Consider the following 17,632-nt stretch of genomic DNA (forward strand, 5'->3'; position numbering starts at 1 on the left):
AAATTCAGGAAAAACCCTACTACAATTAAAATATTAAATTTACAATTTTAAAAAATATCCTATTCGAATCCGAGTTATTTGCTATCAAGTATAAGATAACTTTTCCTGGGCTTATAGAAGGAATACAAGAATTATGATTGATATTGCTTGGTAAAAGCAGGCCTTACTCCTGCTTGCAGTGTTTTTCCATGAACTTCAGTTGCTTGGAACTTGGATTTTATTAAAAATATTTGTTTCACTTGCGATTTTCCTTTATGTTACAATAAGAATGTAACACAAAGCTTAAGGAGAATCATTCAAAAAGGGCCAGATCAACAATGAAAGCTAATATTAGCATGTGATGACAGCAAGCCATCAAATTCTAATATCAGCCTTCATCATTGGCATTGTTCTTTTAGAATTATTTTTCTTAATCTGATAATGAGGTTACTCTTTGTGTCTAGGTTAAAAGTTATTAATAATTTTGGTTATTTTTCTTGATAGAATCAAAATACTAAACTTCTCTTATGGAAAAAAGTTAAGTTTCACATGAAATTTTACATTGGTATTTCAAGGGAAAATGACTTTTTTCACATATTTTTAAAGTGCAATAGAGCAAAGTGAAGGAAAAGTTATTTTCTCTATTTAGGTTCTATAGACACAAAATTACTTTCACAACATGTACTAAATTTTAGAATTTTATTCTAAATTTCACACAAATTATGAAAACTCTCAACAAATTGATGAATAATGAGCATTAAAAAGTACAATGCTGATAAAGACAAGAACTGTAAGTTAGCTAGAAACTAAATGGTTTAATAAATCCTTTGTAAGACACAGAGTTTTTAGAAATCTTTCCTGTCATGTTTTCTCAGAACCACTTCTTGGGGTGGGGGGAGGTAAATTTAAATCAGAATTGTATCAAGCTCTGTTAAATCAGTTTAAAAGTCAGTTTCAGAAACATTGCACAAGTTAACTTTTTTGAAAAATGTATTTATTTCCAGTTAGCTTAGAAGGACTTTGAAATGCTCTGGGGCAGAGATTCATTCTTCTTTAAATCGCAGTTACTGACATTACCAATATACTTGCATCTATGCTAGTTTATCACCAAAGTTTCATTCTGCATTTTCCCTTGAGAACTGGAATAAGTTCTTTCTTCTAAGTAAAACCAGCCTAATGCTCTGTCTTCTGTACAAGAAGGACCAATTCTTTCCAACAGCTTTCCAAAATAGCTTCAATTTAATTAAATGTTATTGCAGTTGGAGATGATGTATTGCTTCTTAAAGAGGACATTTTTTTCCATTGACTGTCAGGAAGGCAACAAAAACGTACTTTTAATATCTTTTCAATTTGTAATATTAATTTTCTCTAGATTATTGAGCTGAACTTAGTGAACATATAAATAAAAAGACAACAGGGACAGTACTGGGAAAACAGGTTATTAAAAGTGGCTAATGATTTCTGCATTCATTGGTCATTCGAGTTACAAGCACCAATCTAATTCCGTGTGGTTATTCCTGTGCGTGCAAAATTCATATGGACGTCCATGAGAGGTAATTATGGTCTAACATAACGTGTCAGTGTAATGTTAAGGTACAAACAAAAACAAACAAGCAAACAAAAGCTGAAAAGGATCCAAGACTGACTGTGTATTGATAATGCAGCCAGAATAACCAAGCAGGTACCAGTATCAGTTGGCTTCACACAGTGAAACAGCCCACATTTTGTACTGGCAGTAACAAATCTACAATTACTCCCATAAATAAACTAATTAACGGTGAAAAATAAACCTCCCACTCTGGCCAGCGCCCATCTGTAACCTTGCGGCTGTGAACGAACTGCAGGCTTACCCCGTCCCTGCCTCTGGGCGCTGCCCCCGGCCCCCTGCCCCGCGGGGCGGCGGCCCCCGCCCGCCGAGCCCGGGCAGCCCCTCGGCCTCCCCCGCGCCCCGGGAGCGGAGGGGCCGCCCGCCGGCCGCACTGCGGGAGCAGCTGTGCCCGAGCGCGGCTCCCCCCAGCCGAAGCGACCCATCGACCGTCCGGGGGAATTAACCGTGCGGACTTGGGGCCGGCGAGCTCCGCCCGCGCTTCCGCAGGGCGCCTGCCGCCCGCGGGCCCGGCCGGCCGCCGGCGCTTAGGCTGCGGGGGAGAAATGCCGTTTCCTCCCGCAAACGCAGCTGCCCAGCGGCACCGCGGCCCTCCCGCCGAGCGGCTCCGGGAGGAGCGGCCGGGACGGGGCTGGCAGTGCCCGGCCACAGCGGCAGGAGGAGCTGCCGGAGGTGCCGCCGCCCGGCCGGGGCGCTCCCCCCGCGCGGGCCCGCCGAGCCGGCTGCGGGAGGTCCCCTAGCGAGCATCGCCCCGCCACGGCCGCCGAGCGGCTGCGCCCCAGGCCCGCCTGCCGCCCCCCCGCAGCCCGGTGGCGCGGCCCGGCCCGGCCCTGCCCGGCGGGCGGGAGCATGGAGCAGCGCGGCGGCCGGCAGCAGGTGAGCGCCGGGCCGGAGCGGTGCCCCGGGCAGCGGGAGCGGCGGGGGAGGGAAAGTTGGGCCCGCGGCGGTGCAGCGGGCTGTGTGCGGCGGGGTCCAGGCCCGCCCCGGGCGCTGCGGGGCTGCAGGCGGGTGCGGGGTGGGGTGCGGTGGCCGCGCACCTCACCGTGGACGAGCTGCGCAGCTGTTGCGGGCAGAGAGCTACCGGGTGTTCGGCATTTTAAGTGCAAGGTTATGCTCTTTCAGAAATCTCAGTCGTTTGAAACTTGATTCTAATTTCACAGGAAGTTTGTTTTTTTCTTTTCTTTCTTTGCTTCATTTTAGGATTCTGGAGATAGTGTTTCAGAACTGCGGGAATGGAGACCAGTCATTTACAGAAAGTGCACAGACACTCTCTGGTTGCTTGTCTTCTTTCTTTTCTGGGCTGGTTTGGTAAGCATGCTTTTTTCTGAAAGAAAAATCAGATCCAAAGTTAGTGGGGTTCTGCACAGTGGTATGTACTAAATCTAAACTGAAATTATCGTGGGCACAGATGTTAGGGTCCCAGGATTGCACTGGGACAGAACTGACCTTTGTGACAGTGCAGTGCTTTACTGCGGTGTCTGTTACACAGACTTTTAAGTTCTGCCCATATACTTCAGATGCCATGTATACACAGGGCTGGGTTATTTAGAATTCGCTTTTTTGTAAATTAGTCTAGGCTCTGACTGGGCTCTTGTTTCTACTTACCTCATTCATTGTAGTCTTGTTATCTTGCAACATGTCCGTCTGACGTTATAGCAAGTCACTATCTGTCCTGTGAGCTTTTGGGAACAGGCTTTGTCTTTAAGCATGAATTTTTTTTTCATCATATGTTTGAGGTTACTCAGGATTTTTGTGAGTACACTATTAATCAGTTTTCAATTCAATTCCTAATAACTCTTTTAATGGAACCTAATGCAGAAGAATCCATACACATTTTGAATGCGAACAGGATAGGTTTTTATACATGCTGTCTTGTGCTTAGTGCTTTGATCAGTGCAGGGAATGCCAAAAAGTAAACCTGTCAAATGGTGAGGATTTAGGATTTTTGTTTGTTTTCTCTCACTGTTTTTATTGCTTAGTTTCTGTGAAATAGCTAATTGCATACATGTATTTGTCTTCTTTTGTTTGACCTTATTTTTAAAAAATTAAAAAATTTTTGGTGACACTGGTTTGTTCACATAGTGAAAAAAATTGAAACCATATTAATAACTCTGTGGAAATGCATAGCACTGGCATATATAGACACACCCCTCCAGCAGTCATACAGCCATCTATTACTTAACAATATTTATGGCTTGTATCCAGCATGTAGCATTTACAAAAAAAAAAAAAAAAATCACATCTACACAGTATTTGCCATACTGATGGCAATGGACCTGTAATGTCCATCTTTAGAAGGAATGCCAGAATTTTTCTGAAAGTGTATTTCAGGTTGAGTTACAATGCCAGCTCATTTCTCCTTTTTCTTCTGAGAACAATTTAATTATTAACAAATATTTGCTATGTAAATAAACTGGATCTGAAGATATTTTGTTATTGTAACAAATATCACATCCACAAGTAGTATGTCAGCTTTAATTGTGGAGTCTCTACAAAGATCTCCATATTGAGATGGCATTAACATGCAGTAATAATTTTTTAAAAAGTATTATTTAACTAGTTAGACTGCAAACATAAAAATGAAAATGAGACTACACTGGGGACTAAGGAAGCATGTTCTCACGTGTTTGTGAATGAGACTCAGTTTTTGCCCAGATCCCATCTTTAGTCACAAGTGTTAGAAGTAGAGTAACAAATAAAGGCTCTAAACCTTTAAAGAAGGCAGTTGTGCTGTATCTGATATGTACAATCTGTCTCCAGCACAACTCCTCCATGCAAAGTAGCAGTGGTTAACGCGGGACTGAGAAGACTTGCTGCTGCCAGCAGTTGGCATGTAGCCATAGAGCTTAGTGTATTGTCCTTGGTGTGTGTGAAATGTGGTTTACACCCCATGGGACAGGGGAGATGACTGAATCACTGAGTTCTTCAATAGCTGGAGTGCTGTAAATAAGCTTTTGGATAAAGTCGTGCTTCCCAGAAGAAGAATTACTGCTTCTTGGAAAGGTTCTTTTCAAGGGGCGTTTTGGCCCTCATGGGATACATGAGCCGGATTTAAGCTGCATTCCTAGGCAAGGTGTCTTATATTGCCTAAGGGTTGCTGCTACTGGCCAGCAGAGGTGCTTAGCTGCCCCTGGGGTTTAAAGGGAGCTGATCTGCTGGGGCTTTGATGCAAGAGCAGAGCATCTAAAAGATCAGTGCAGTGTCACCTAAGTCCCCAGTGCAGCTTTCTTCAGGTTTTTCACGTGTGTTAAAGAATGCATCTTCCTGAAATTTCAGGTAACCTGCATTTTAATTATGCTTTATGTGTTTAAAATATACCTCTGATTAAATTCACTAGCAGCTGCAAGGGCTCAACATTTCAGCAGCTATATTGCCAAGGTGTGTCTTGAAGGGCATCCTGAAAAACGAGAAGCAGTGAGCTTCATGTGAAAAATTACCATTTGAGTGACCTTGCCTAGTGACACACACAAGCTTTGGTAGAGGCAGTGTTTAGCACCTTACTGCTGCTTTCCTATTATTTTAATCAGGACCCCTATATTTCTTCACCTGTGATACTCTGCTTTATACTTTCAACAACAGACAAAGGAAAGGTCTAAGGAGGCAATAGAGCTAAACTTGCCCATATGACTTGCTCCTGCCTTGTGCAGAAGAGTGAATTTTAGATTTAACTGTTTGCATCCACACGACAAAAATGCATGGTTTAAAAGGAGTATTTATTGAATGGGAAGGAAAAGCTATTGTAGCATGATTTCACATTAAAAAATATTTTAACAGATGTTTATAACTGGCTATGCTGTGATGGCTGGTGCTGCAGAAAGACTTGTGCTTGGATATGACAGCTTCGGGAACATATGTGGTAGGAAGAACACTCCTGTAAAAGGGGCACCCCTTTCTGGACAGGACATGACTAATAAAAAGTAAGTACATCAGATAATGTATAAATAAATCAAATGTTTGAGAACGTAATAAGATCTACATCTTCTAGTTGTCAATCATATGCATATGTGTATACATATATACATGCTTATACTCAAAGGCAAAAAAAAAGGTGTGAGAATGGTGCAAAATGGTGAGTGAAACGAAAAAGTTAAGATACAACTTGAAAATGTGCTACATTGTTATGCTTTATGCTGGCTTCTTCTTAAATAGGATCTTAAACAGGACTTTGGCCAAACCAGAAGTCATTCTATATGGCAAATCTTTATACTTAAGGAAGTTGCATGTTGAAGTTCCCAGTCATTCTGTGGACTCCCATGAACTAGTCCTCGTAGAATGGTACCCACTTTGGCAGCTTCTGATCCCATTTAAGAACATAAAATGAAGTGTAAAAATGTACCATATTCTCAAATTGCTTCTTAACTTCTGAATTCAAACTCCATTTTTTTTTTCCATTATATGTGGAAAAAGAGTTTAATTTGCTTTGTAGTGCTTTAAAAAGATGGAAAGAAGGCTCAGAATTTAAACCTATAAAACCCAGAAAGCTTGTTTTTTGAAAAGAGGATATTTTTTTCTTTCTAGGTATGTGTTCTTTCTGAATTCATGCAGCCTGGAAATGCAAAGCCTCAAAATCAGTTCACTTTCCTTGTGCGTATCTAGTTGTCCACAAGAGCAACTCAACTCCTTGGAAGACCTCCAGAGTTTTGCAAGGAATAATGGTGTGCAACAGGGAATATGAATATCTTAGTGTATCTGTAGAACAGTTGAGCAGCTTTCACTTTGTTATTCTTATGTTTGCTACGCTAGGGAGTCATTTTTTACCATTAATTTCCTGAGCAGTCCATGGCAACAGAAAATAAAATGTCTTGTTTCTGCTTTACTTCAAAGCCATAGTTTCTAGAAATGTTACAGCTCTCTTATGCAAATTCAAAAGTTGTTGATTAATTCCTGCACAATGCTGAGATTATGCATTAGAAAACTGGCTGCTGAGAATGAACTAGTGTAGTTTGGTGGGGGTGCCAGCAGGTGAACAGAGCTCATATGCTATTTGAGAAACTTGTTCAACTGGTTCTTTTAAATTCAATTAAAACTATGGTAGAATTATTAATTCCAGAGATACACAAGTGTTTTTATCCCTTTAGACATCAGATCCCAAAGTTTGCTATTCCACCTAGAATTTTTTTTATTTTATTCTGCTCTTCAAGATGAATATGATATCAGAAGTAGCTATTGTGCAAAAAAGGCAGCTCCAGTTCATTTATGCAAATGAAATAACCTGTCCAACATGCAAATAAAATAACCTGTAGCCTAACCCTTATTCCATAGTATATGCGTAAACTGCAGACCATATGAATATTAGTGGCTATTTTTATTGGTGGTCAGAATTCCATTCTTTTTTGTTTTGTTTGGCAAGAATCGCTATTTAAATTGGCAACATTTGTATTAATTTCATTTTGGGGTAGTTTGCCATCATTTGGTATGTACAGAAAGCTGTAAACACCTGTGATATTATGTAAGTATTTTCAGTGTAACTGAATATAATTGCATGAAATTCCATCTATACGCTAAAACTGCTTGCATGTTTATCTCGAGGGAGAGGGCAGTATTGCATTTTGAATGGCTTGAATGTGCCCAGCCTTTCTTTCCCAGAAGCATTATATAATGGAGCAGAGTATTATTAGTAGAGTACCTGGTAATATTTAGCCTGGAGCCCAGAAAATGTTAAGTTTCTGGGTAGAGATATATTCTGTTACAAATCACGAGGGGCCTAGTTCTATTGTAGTTTCTGTCATTTTAGGTTTTTCTGTTATCTTATCTTAATGAGTAAGAGTTTAGAGCTGAAGTATCACACTGTGGAACAAATAGTGTGCCTGCCCTCCAGGAAGATCAGTAAATGGTAATTATACTTAAGTCTAGAAGGCAGAAGATTCTGCAGAGGTTGCTTTAGATTTACCTAAGTAACTAATTTGTTATTTACATTCCCACTGGAATACCAGGGATGAATATGGCCTGCTAAGGGATCAAAGCAGAAGAGTAAAAAAAAACCTTAATTGATAATGTGTTTTTCTCTAAAACTTTAACTAATATTAAGTTACCTTCCTCCCTTCCCCCTTCTTAGGTTCTTGTCTTTGCATTTACAACCTGACCATTTCCAGTTACACGCTAAATCCAAAGGCAGCTGAGCTGTGTCCCACATTGCCAGTTCCACCAAGGTAAGAATTACTGGATACTTTACAACAGCCTTGAGTCCAAACAGTTTCTTAAGGATTGTTACTTCCTCACGTTTTATATTTGACTTGATGCTTTACAGTCAGAATGGTTTGCTTTGTGTATTTATTTTTGTACATGTATCCTTATGAGTTCTCATGTGTGCCTGTGAACATGCCAGTGTCCTGCTCCACAGAATGAACAAGGACTGCATTCCCTCCATTCCTCTATCCTTCAGAGATTTTTCCTCTCCAAATCAGGAGAAAAGCACTCCGTATGAGGAGCGATGTATCTCCTGCACAGACTTTTGCTCTCTCCCTGAATGCCAAGGAAGAGGAGCTGTGGTCTTGGGCCTTGCTTATTATCCTGAACCCAGAAATTTCCAACAGAATCATTCTGTAGCCAGCTGGCTTGAAGCACAGGTCTGTGGATGGCACTGTCTTTAACATTTGGCATTTTTAAGTCAAAATCCTTAAATCCTTTATTTTAAATTCCACTGTGTCATGAAAATACAGCAAAGAATTGGAATCTCCATGTTTGCAGAGTTAAGTTGTCTGCTCTGAACATGAGAAAATAGAGGAAAAAAGCAAACAGGAAAAAAGCAAACAGAAGAGAGCAGGAGACACATAAAACCATTATATACAGTGGATCCAAGGAGGGCATGTAAATTGATGGAAAAATATGGTATTTTTTACTTATTTCTTTGACTTTCTAGGCTTTTTTCTGTTTGGCAAGGAACTCAGCAAAGTTATTCATCTTGCACAGTAATATTTCATAGTAGAAGCAAAGCTAGTCAGAGAAGTTTTTAACTGTTGATGAACAAACCTCTCATTTTTAGGTATGACTATGTCTTTGACTGTTGTAGTGCAGCATTGCCGAAGTGGGACAATAAATGTAATCAAGAAGCTTGGCTGGGAGTGCCAAATAATTTCATATGTAAATATTTGGTGGTGTTAATTGTACCTTACAAACATTGTTTTGATGTGGCTTTTAGAATGCTTAAGTATCATAAAAACAATGCAAAGTGTTTGTGGTCTAGAATTATCTATAACAACGTAGCTTACAGCGATGTTAGCATGAGTTTAGGTTTTACATAAACACATGGGAGCAAAGCAGGTGAAGCCAGACTAGAATGGGAATAGGAGTTACATGCTGATGGTGATTGAGATAGTAGTTCATTTTTTCTCCCAGGTTGATCTTGAATGGATGTTCTGTACAGCGATGCAGGCATGATGCTGCTAGGAGTTTATCTTGCAGATGAGACATAGAACTGCCATTTGTAACAGACCGCTCCCATTGCCAGTGCCCTGTTGTGTCAGACTCCATGTGCAAGCTCTCCTCCTGGCGGGGAGGATGCCTGCCAGGTTACAGGTCAGACTGGCCAGCTGTGGCTGCAAAACTGTGCTGAGGATGCTGGTACGGTCCTGCAGAGGGCTTGGAAGAGAATGGTGGAATGGATCTCTGTGGATTTGAAACTGTTTGTCCAGTAATTAATATTTTTTACCATCTTTGTTTTTAACCTTCCAGTAAATCTTTTCCATTATTTAATCGATGTGTTCCACAAAATCCTGAATGCTATTCCAAATATGCATCTGTCTTAATAAGTATGGTTAATGAAATGGATGTTTTTCACCGAATTCTGAGTGGAATATTGGCAGGAAGAGATACTGTGATAGGACTGAGTGTCCTTGCACTAGGTAAGGTTATAAATAAAAAGTGAATAATAATATTCAATTAAAATGTGAGGTTGCAAATGTTTCTGTTAACATTACATTTTTAATTTAAAAGTGATCTTTTTCATATTTACTGGGCAGAGTTGTTTTTAAGAAAGAGTGATTATGTTTTACCAGGAGGCATTTAATAGGCTGATGAAATACAGCTCTATGAAATATCAGATTCTGTGTTCTTCGATATGATCATATACCTCATTTCAGGGGACTGTAAGAAATCGTTGATGAAAAAAAAATGGCGTCAGCATGAACATTTTAACTTAAATCTTATACAAAATATTATTGAAAAGCTAATAATTCCCAAGGTGAAATATTCCAGTTATAAGCTCATTATTAGTAAGTTATAGGTAACTGTGTGTTTTAAATGTTAAAAAGCTTGCCAGCTTTACTAAATGCTGTTGGTTTTGAGACAATTGTTTAAAAATAAAAGCCCAAATTCTGCAAGAACCTTGAATTGATCTTTAAAGTAAGTAAGAGTTAAGTTAAATGGGTTGTAACACTCATCATAAACTTACTTTGTATATTTTTCAGCTTTCTCTTTTATACTGGTTTTAGCCTTCAGATTCATTCGGACACTTCTGGTCCATACTTTGATTGCACTGGTTGTATTCGGGTTGTTGTGTAAGTATATTTACCTTTTAGCATATGTTTAGTTAAATGGATCATCTCACTGAACTGAAGGAGAGGCAGCTGAACAAACAGCTATCCTTTTTCTCCATGGCCATCCTCAGTAACTTTAAGCTTACCACAGCCATTTCCAAGCTGAGCCCTGCCTGCCGTTTGGTGCCAAGGTCTGGCTGTGCTGTTTCAGCTGCTGAGTGTTGGGATGATGATGATTTTTATTTTCTTATAGCTGCCTGGAAACAACATTTCTTTTGGCAGATGAATGCCGTTACAAAAATACTACTGTTTCAAAGAAAGTTTAGTGAAGTTTTACACTGCCTACTTTAGAAAGGGAGAACTATAGGAATGTGTCCAGCTAAAGCTTGTCATTCCACGAAAGTTAGCTTTGTATCTCCTCAGTGAAATTACATGCCTGAGCTTTAGAATAACTGCAAGAAACCCAAATGTTCTGCTGTGGTTTTACCTCAGACTAACATTATGTGAATTTTCTGTGTGATCATTGAGACTGTGCCTCTCTGCTACGCGACAGTATTCCTGAGCTGAGCTTGGGCTAGGCGGAAGGGGGAGAGACTCAGGAGGGAGGCCAGGCAGACATCAGCCTGCCAACAGCAGTGTGCTGCAGCCTGGGGAGTGTTGCCTGCCTTCATGCTGCTCTTGTTTGCTCAGTTGTCTCAGGTGTTCTCTGGTGGCTCTATTATGACTACAGGAACGATCCCAGCACTGAATTGGAAACAGAAAAGGAAAATGTAAAATTTCTGCTTGGATATGCTATCTTCTCAACAATAGTTACCGTAAGTAGCATTTTACCCTAAGCAATGGCAGAGGCTGCAACTTGAAAACTTGAATACAGTGGTTCTGCAACAGTAAAAATAATTCCTCATTCCTTTCAGATTTGAAAATAAGAATCAATTATAAGATCTACTTACACTCATTTAAATAGTTTTATATTTTCATTGTGAAATTTGTTTTTCAGCACAGGGCTCTGCCACACTTCAACACTGTACAAACAGTGTTAGCATTGGTAGTGTAGAAATGCAAGAATTGTGTTCCATCTCCATTCATCTCTGCATGAGCTAACTGGAGAATCATGTTGAGTGAACAGAAGGGCACTGGCTCGATATGAACATGAGATCTGTGGATTCAGCCTACCCTGTCAGTAGGAGAAAGGGGTGGCAGCTCTTCTAGACAATGAAAGGGGTAGTGAAGCACAGGCAGCAGTGTCTAGGCCTCAAGTTATGGGGTTAAATTCTGCTTTTCTCTCATTGACCTTGTTTTCCAACAGAAAATCTGAGTGTGGCCTGCAACTTTTAAAGTGATTTTTTTCACTCTGATGTTGCAACGTTAAATGAGTCATTGCTCAAAAAGAGCGTACAGACAATTTGTACTTCATGAGACATTTGTCAAAATGATTGTTCTTCTGTTTTCTTAAAGCAGTGTAGGATCTGTAGACTGGAATTCACCCGATATGAACAGTCTGACAGTTTATGGTGACCTGACACATTTAGGTTTTTTTCATATCCTCTGCAAGTTATGACCTTTTTACTTCTGTTGATACTAAAGGGGTAAGAAAAGGCTCCTTTGTATGCATGTGTGTTCTAGTACAACTGACTGTCGTTTGCAGAACTGTGGGAACATCCACTGCTGCAGGTTACGCTTCTCTTCAGAGCTGGTGGCTTCTTTCTAGAGCAGGCAAGAGAACTAGTGAAGCAACTGCGACTGGTTGCATTTATTATTTTATAGATTCCAACTTCTCTTTTAATGGCTGTTCATGGTTCCTTATCATATACAAAGAAGGGGGACATTGTGGGGTTTTTGACTCAGGGTTTTGTTGTTGGTGATTTTTTTTTTACTTTTGGAAAAAAAAATTATTTAAATGAGGTTTCATTTTATGTCTGCTTTGCTTCCATACATACACAGCTCTCAAATTAGTTTGGTTGTGCTACTGTCCTTTCTGCAGAAAAGAACTGGTCCTCTTACCATTGTGAACAGTGACAAGCTGACCTGAGTAGGCAGAAAGTTTAAATGTTTATGACATACAGCGTAAGTGAAAGGAATGTGTGGCATGTAATGTACATTTGTATTTGCTGTAAAGCAAAACAGACTGGTTCCATTGGGTGAATTACAGTTTTATGAATCCTATTTTGTTTTAAAGAAATAGTAGTAATGATTTCAGAACATCAGATTTTAATCCACAGGCTCTTTGAGAATATAGGCAGTGTCTCAGAAAGCTTTTCCAGTGTGCAGTAAGTTTGCGTAAAATGCCTTGCTGTCACGTCTTTGTGAAATCTGTACCCCCTGATCCCACATTTGACAACTCTGCTACTTTTCTTAAGGAAAAAAAAACAACAATTTGTCTTTTTATTTCCTGTAACAGGTTGTTCTGCTTTCCCTTATACTTGTACTAAGAAAGAGGCTTCAGTTCACTGTACAGCTCTTTCGCATTGTTGGTAAAATCATTGGCAGAATTCCTTTCCTCCTGTTCCAACCACTCTGGACCTTTCTGATTCTCATTGTGTTCTGGGTGTTTTGGGTTGCTGTACTACTTAGCTTAGGAACTGCAGGTAAGTATATGGTTTCCATGTTTTTGGATTAATGCTATCTGTTTCCTAAGTTCACTTTCACTTCTTAAATATGGGACCTCCTGGCATTAGTGTACAAAACGTGGGCTAGCATTGTTACACAATAACACATTGTGTTATTCTTTCCTTTTTTGTTTTTTTTTTTTTTCCCCCGCTTGTTGGAGTCTTCAGCATTGCCATAGTTCTCTGAGTCATAGCGCTACAGAAGAGAGATTTTTGCTCCTATATGTGGACTTTAGTTTTGTTCTTTCTCAATTATTTAATTTATGATTAGACTGTGGTAGATACAGTATATGTTTGATGTATTTAAATGAAGAAAATAACAGGAGGGAGGAGACAGCTTTTAGTGCAGTTGTTATGAAATGAGAATGTTAATCTCCTCTGACTATAAACAATGTCCAGTTGTCATGGAGGCAGAGAGTTGTTTGTGAGCAATATTTCAGTGACATCTGCTATCATTATTTAGACTGGTACAACAGTATTTGGATTAATCCAGAGGTTTTTGCAGTTGTAGGGGAGGTGCTCTGTAGAAATAGTCAATCACTATGAAAGATCTGCAAGAACAGATTTTGAGTATGGAAGTGGCATTACTGAGGGACATACCACTATAAGATCTATCACTGATTGAACCGGGGTAATTTCGATGCTGTCCCTTGGTCCAGCATCATGCCATCCAAGGGAGTGGGAGGTTGTTCTTCCATACAACATCACCCGAAGAAGGCAAGCTAAACTCTGCATCGCTCTGGGGATAACTCCTCATGCAGACATCAGCCTTTGTACACAGGAAGCATTATGATTTGGGGTTTGGGTTTTTTTTTTCATTTTAAATTTCTAGGGCCACTGCTACGAGTCAGTTGTTGTCCTTTGGGTTGGAGCTGATGCAGCATTGATGCACATAGAGACAGTTATTTGTCATTCCCATATTTATTCATGGGTTTTCTATTTTCTGAATTTTGGCAGTGGTTTCTGTGTGGAAAACCAAAGGCAGCCTAGCTCTTCAAATGCTTATGTGTTACCATTTTACCTTGTGTTTCCACCACCCCTTGAAACAGTGGCTGCAGCGACTCCTCTGTACAGGCTTACAGATCCCTGCCAGGCCAGAAAAGCCTCCAACGTTTCTGTTGCTGAGCCCATTTGGCAAAACTGGCAGTATTCCCCACCTCCATGGGTCAGGTACCTCACTCCTCTTCCATCACAGCTGCTTCCAGCTCAGTCTTACCCTGTTCATTCTGGCTCTGCACAAGACCCAATTCACTTGTATCATGACATTCTATCTGTCTGAGTCCATGCTGGCATTGCAAATCACTCACCCATTGCTTAGGCTAGACTAGGATCTGTTTCCCTCCAGCTTTCATTGGAGAGTCATGCAGGTTTACAAGAGTCTCTCTGTTTCTGCTGCCTTTCCCCCTCTAGCTCATGCCTGTCAGAAATGGCTGCTTGAAGCATTTGTCTGGCTGATAACCTGCTTCTGCTGCAAAAGGGTCAGACCTATCAAGGCCGAATATTCAAGCTGCAGTTTCTTTGTGAGTTGTTCCTGGCTGACTAAATAGTCAAGCAGATTCACTTTGCTTTAGGTGTCATGGATATTCCTTCTCCACACTCCTCTGAGTTGAATTTTCCCTTTACAGAGGCAGCGTTATGTGCTAGACACAGCTTTGTGTCGTTGTTAGCTTTTCTGCAAAATCTTCATCCCATTTATGCACATATCAGCCAGGCAGCAGTAATTTTCTAACGGGCCTTGTGGGGTACCCCATCACTGGTTCGGACCAGTCCTTTATAGAAAGGAGTATCTCCTGAGCTATCAACCAACTGGTCCTTTCATGCACCTGCTTGGATCAGATGCAATTTAAGATAAACATTAACTATAGTAAATCTAGTAGCAGGTAAATAAAATGAATTATAACACACAGATTTGCTGAATGTATAATATTAGAGGAAATATTACATCCTTGATGTTAAGCTGAGCTGGCCCATTGCCCACAAGAAAATTCACTGGTACTCTTAATATGCACACATAAGGATGTGAAGCTTGCCCTTGTTTTCTAAATTTAGAAAATGCCAGCTGAGTCTGTGAGTCTGCTGTATTCAAAAGTTTTTGGAAATGCAGCAATCATTAGAAGAATAGAAATATTTTTGCTTATATGACAGAAACAGCTTGATGATAAAAGCAGGATGGGGAACTAGTCAGGTATTTCCTGGGTGCTTTTACAGACTTTGCAGGAAAGTAGTGACTTGCATATTACATCTGAAAGCAAATTCCACATGTATTCACAGGGAAATAAAACCCAATGAAAACTGCCTTTGAGAGGCTTGTTATGCTTTTTCCGTGTTGTGCCATTTTCCTTCATTGGTTATATTCTCTGTTTCCTGCTAGACGTTTCCATTCAAATTTTTTTTTTTCTGCCTGCTTGGAGAGTAGGATTCAAACAGTTTGTGACCTGCTGTTACATTCATAGTGCAGCACATGTGTCCTGGCTCAAAGGTATTTTATTTTTTGACTTCTCCCTAGCATAGTAGGAATGCTGATGTTTCCAGCGAGTGATAAAAACAGTACAGTACAGAAGGCAGCATAATCTTGCTGCACAGCAGAGCAATGTTAAAGTTTCTAGGACGCTCTCCGTTTTGAAATAATTTTTGCAGATTCAGCATAAGAAGGGAAGGTCATTTCCAGCACTTAACTGTCAAGATATTGCTCATATGAGGAGTCTAGTAAAACATACGTTTTGACTGAGATCTTCTGCCAGGATATTTTTAGTGTAGATGTCAATCCTTGTAAGATTTTTCTGTTAACAGTTAGCATGTTAATATTTAAAAGAGAATGTCCATTTAATAAATAACCCAAACCAATTCTAAGTTACAGCGTAAGCATGAATGCAGATAGAAAAATGCCACTCTATGTATTCAATTATTTTTCTGGTTAAAACTTGATTCTATTAATTTTATAATTTGTATTTGTAATAATTCTTTTTGTTAAGCTGTCTGTGTTAAATGGTGGCTGTTGTTACCCAACAGATGTAACCGGAGTTCTTAGCAAAGTCCAGGGCTGAGGTACTTATGTAAATAACATGTAAATGACCTGCAGCAGCGTCAGTGCCCGCTAGGTGCCGATAAAGTAGTGTGAGAAAGTTTCTTCTGAATCTGCTCAGTTGTTTACAGCTGCTCTGATTACAGAGTAACTCCTCCTGAGGGACAACGAAGGCAATTTTAGCCTTTTAATGATCGGGGGAGGTAGTGAAGGATTGTTTTATCCAGCTCTCAGGTTGAGGAGGTTTGTCGAGGTGACAGAGGAGGTCGGTGTCAGCCCTAAGTATGATAGTTGTTTGGATTTCCAGTCCCATACTCTACCTCAGATTTGTTTTGTAGTTCAAAACTTGGACAAATGAACAGTAGACTAGATTTGGTATTGAGAATATTCCTTTAGATTTTATTTCAAATTTTCAACCCAAATATGAGTCCTCTGAAATGCTGCCTGGTAAAGCAGCTCACAGTAGGGTAGCTTGTTGGGGGTTGTTTTGCTGTTTTAGGATGACTAGTACTTACGCATTCTGTAAAAATAAATAAATACAGTACTATATGGTTGATGATGCATTGGCAGAACAGCTTTGTATTTTCTACTAGTTTTCTATAATCGCCCTGTAAATGGAAGACATTTCTTTTGCTTTTTGAGTTTTGGGGACTTTTTGCAACAGCTGAGAGTACTTCTCTGAAGACCTCCCACGATACGCTCTCTTTGAGCAATTTGTTTTCTCCATTGACAAACAGTTGCCTATCCAGGATTCAGTTTGTAAAATACAGGTGGTGGTTTTTTTGTTTTTGACACTTCGACTTTGTATTCTCACAAAGATATTTTCTAGGGCTATGCAGACTATATTTTAAATGCAAATATACCAAGAACGCTGAAAAAATGAAATGTTTACAAAGACACTAGTTTTTTGTCTAATATAGAGAGATGGGCAAGTGAAATTGGCTTGCTGCTGTGCTGCAGCTGTTCTTAATATTTTCGTTGAATCTTCACTAGTTATATAACATTTATAGTATCTCTGCATCTTACAGCTCTGGAGCACTTGATCCTCGCTTCAGCTGTGGTGCACCTGATCGTTATGCGACCACACAGACACCTTATTTATATCCCTTCCAAAAGTTAGTGTTACTCTGAGAAAAGACTAACTTCTTGGGAGCTATAGGAAACTATAGCCCGCACTTGGAAAGGTTCTTATGCACATGACTCACTTGAAACACATGGATAATCTTATTAAAATCAGTGGGACTACTTATGCATTTTAAGGTAGGCACCTGCTTAAGTACCTTAGTAATTCAGAATCTGTAAGAGCAGCAGAGGCTGAGTGAATTCCAGACCTAGAAAACTAGGAGAAATGCCAGACTCCACGAGACTTGAGACAGCACAGACAGTGGCACCAGTTAGAACCATTAGCTGGCTAGGAATGGAATTCAGCTGTGCTTTGGAAAAGCCGATATGTCTTAGCGTCATTGAGTCTTATTGTTTGCTAATTTGTGCAGCATTTCACTGCAGAACTGAAGTGGCCATGTGGCACAGCAAAGCATGTCTTTCAACTTTCCAGCATGCGGAAGCTGTGAAGTCCACATGGCATAAATCCTATGCATGTAATTAATGTAGGATGAGAAAGCAGTGCGAGATTTTTGTGTAATGAAGGTGCATCCTACAGGCAAGTGAGCAATAAAACTGCCACATAAAGCTGTGCAGTAGCAAAACCAGCAATAAAAATGTATTTCCTGCAGGGTCCTTGACATTCCAATTACAGTCATCTAGCTTAGTTGTAAATACTGCTACATGGAAAAAAGCTAAATAAATAAATTCTGTTGCAGGAAGCATGAAGATTCAGTGTATGATGCCAGAACCTTTCCTCACTTAGGAGTGGGAAGGGCACATCCTATTTTCATGTTAACAGGAACTGATAAACAGGCTCTCAGTATTTTCTGGTCAGTGGTTC

The 17,632-nt window shown here is 40.1% G+C and overlaps 1 protein-coding gene across 1 annotated transcript in view; it reads left to right on the forward strand.

Annotated features, from left to right (window-relative positions):
- The first annotated feature begins 2,407 nt into the window (after window positions 1–2,407).
- Window positions 2,408–17,632, forward strand: part of SLC44A3 (solute carrier family 44 member 3) — a 41,212-nt gene continuing 25,987 nt past the window's right edge. Inside the window, exons 1-9 of the mRNA XM_075156339.1 lie at window positions 2,408–2,461; window positions 2,786–2,893; window positions 5,360–5,502; window positions 6,104–6,240; window positions 7,641–7,734; window positions 9,257–9,426; window positions 9,991–10,080; window positions 10,750–10,874; window positions 12,458–12,644. Coding sequence (XP_075012440.1) covers window positions 2,435–2,461; window positions 2,786–2,893; window positions 5,360–5,502; window positions 6,104–6,240; window positions 7,641–7,734; window positions 9,257–9,426; window positions 9,991–10,080; window positions 10,750–10,874; window positions 12,458–12,644 — 1,081 coding nt within the window. The 5' untranslated portion in view covers window positions 2,408–2,434. The remainder of the gene's footprint in view (window positions 2,462–2,785; window positions 2,894–5,359; window positions 5,503–6,103; window positions 6,241–7,640; window positions 7,735–9,256; window positions 9,427–9,990; window positions 10,081–10,749; window positions 10,875–12,457; window positions 12,645–17,632) is intronic.

This window comes from Calonectris borealis, chromosome 8, assembly GCF_964195595.1.
Source record: "Calonectris borealis chromosome 8, bCalBor7.hap1.2, whole genome shotgun sequence".
In the NCBI taxonomy this organism is placed as follows: Eukaryota; Metazoa; Chordata; class Aves; order Procellariiformes; family Procellariidae; genus Calonectris; species Calonectris borealis.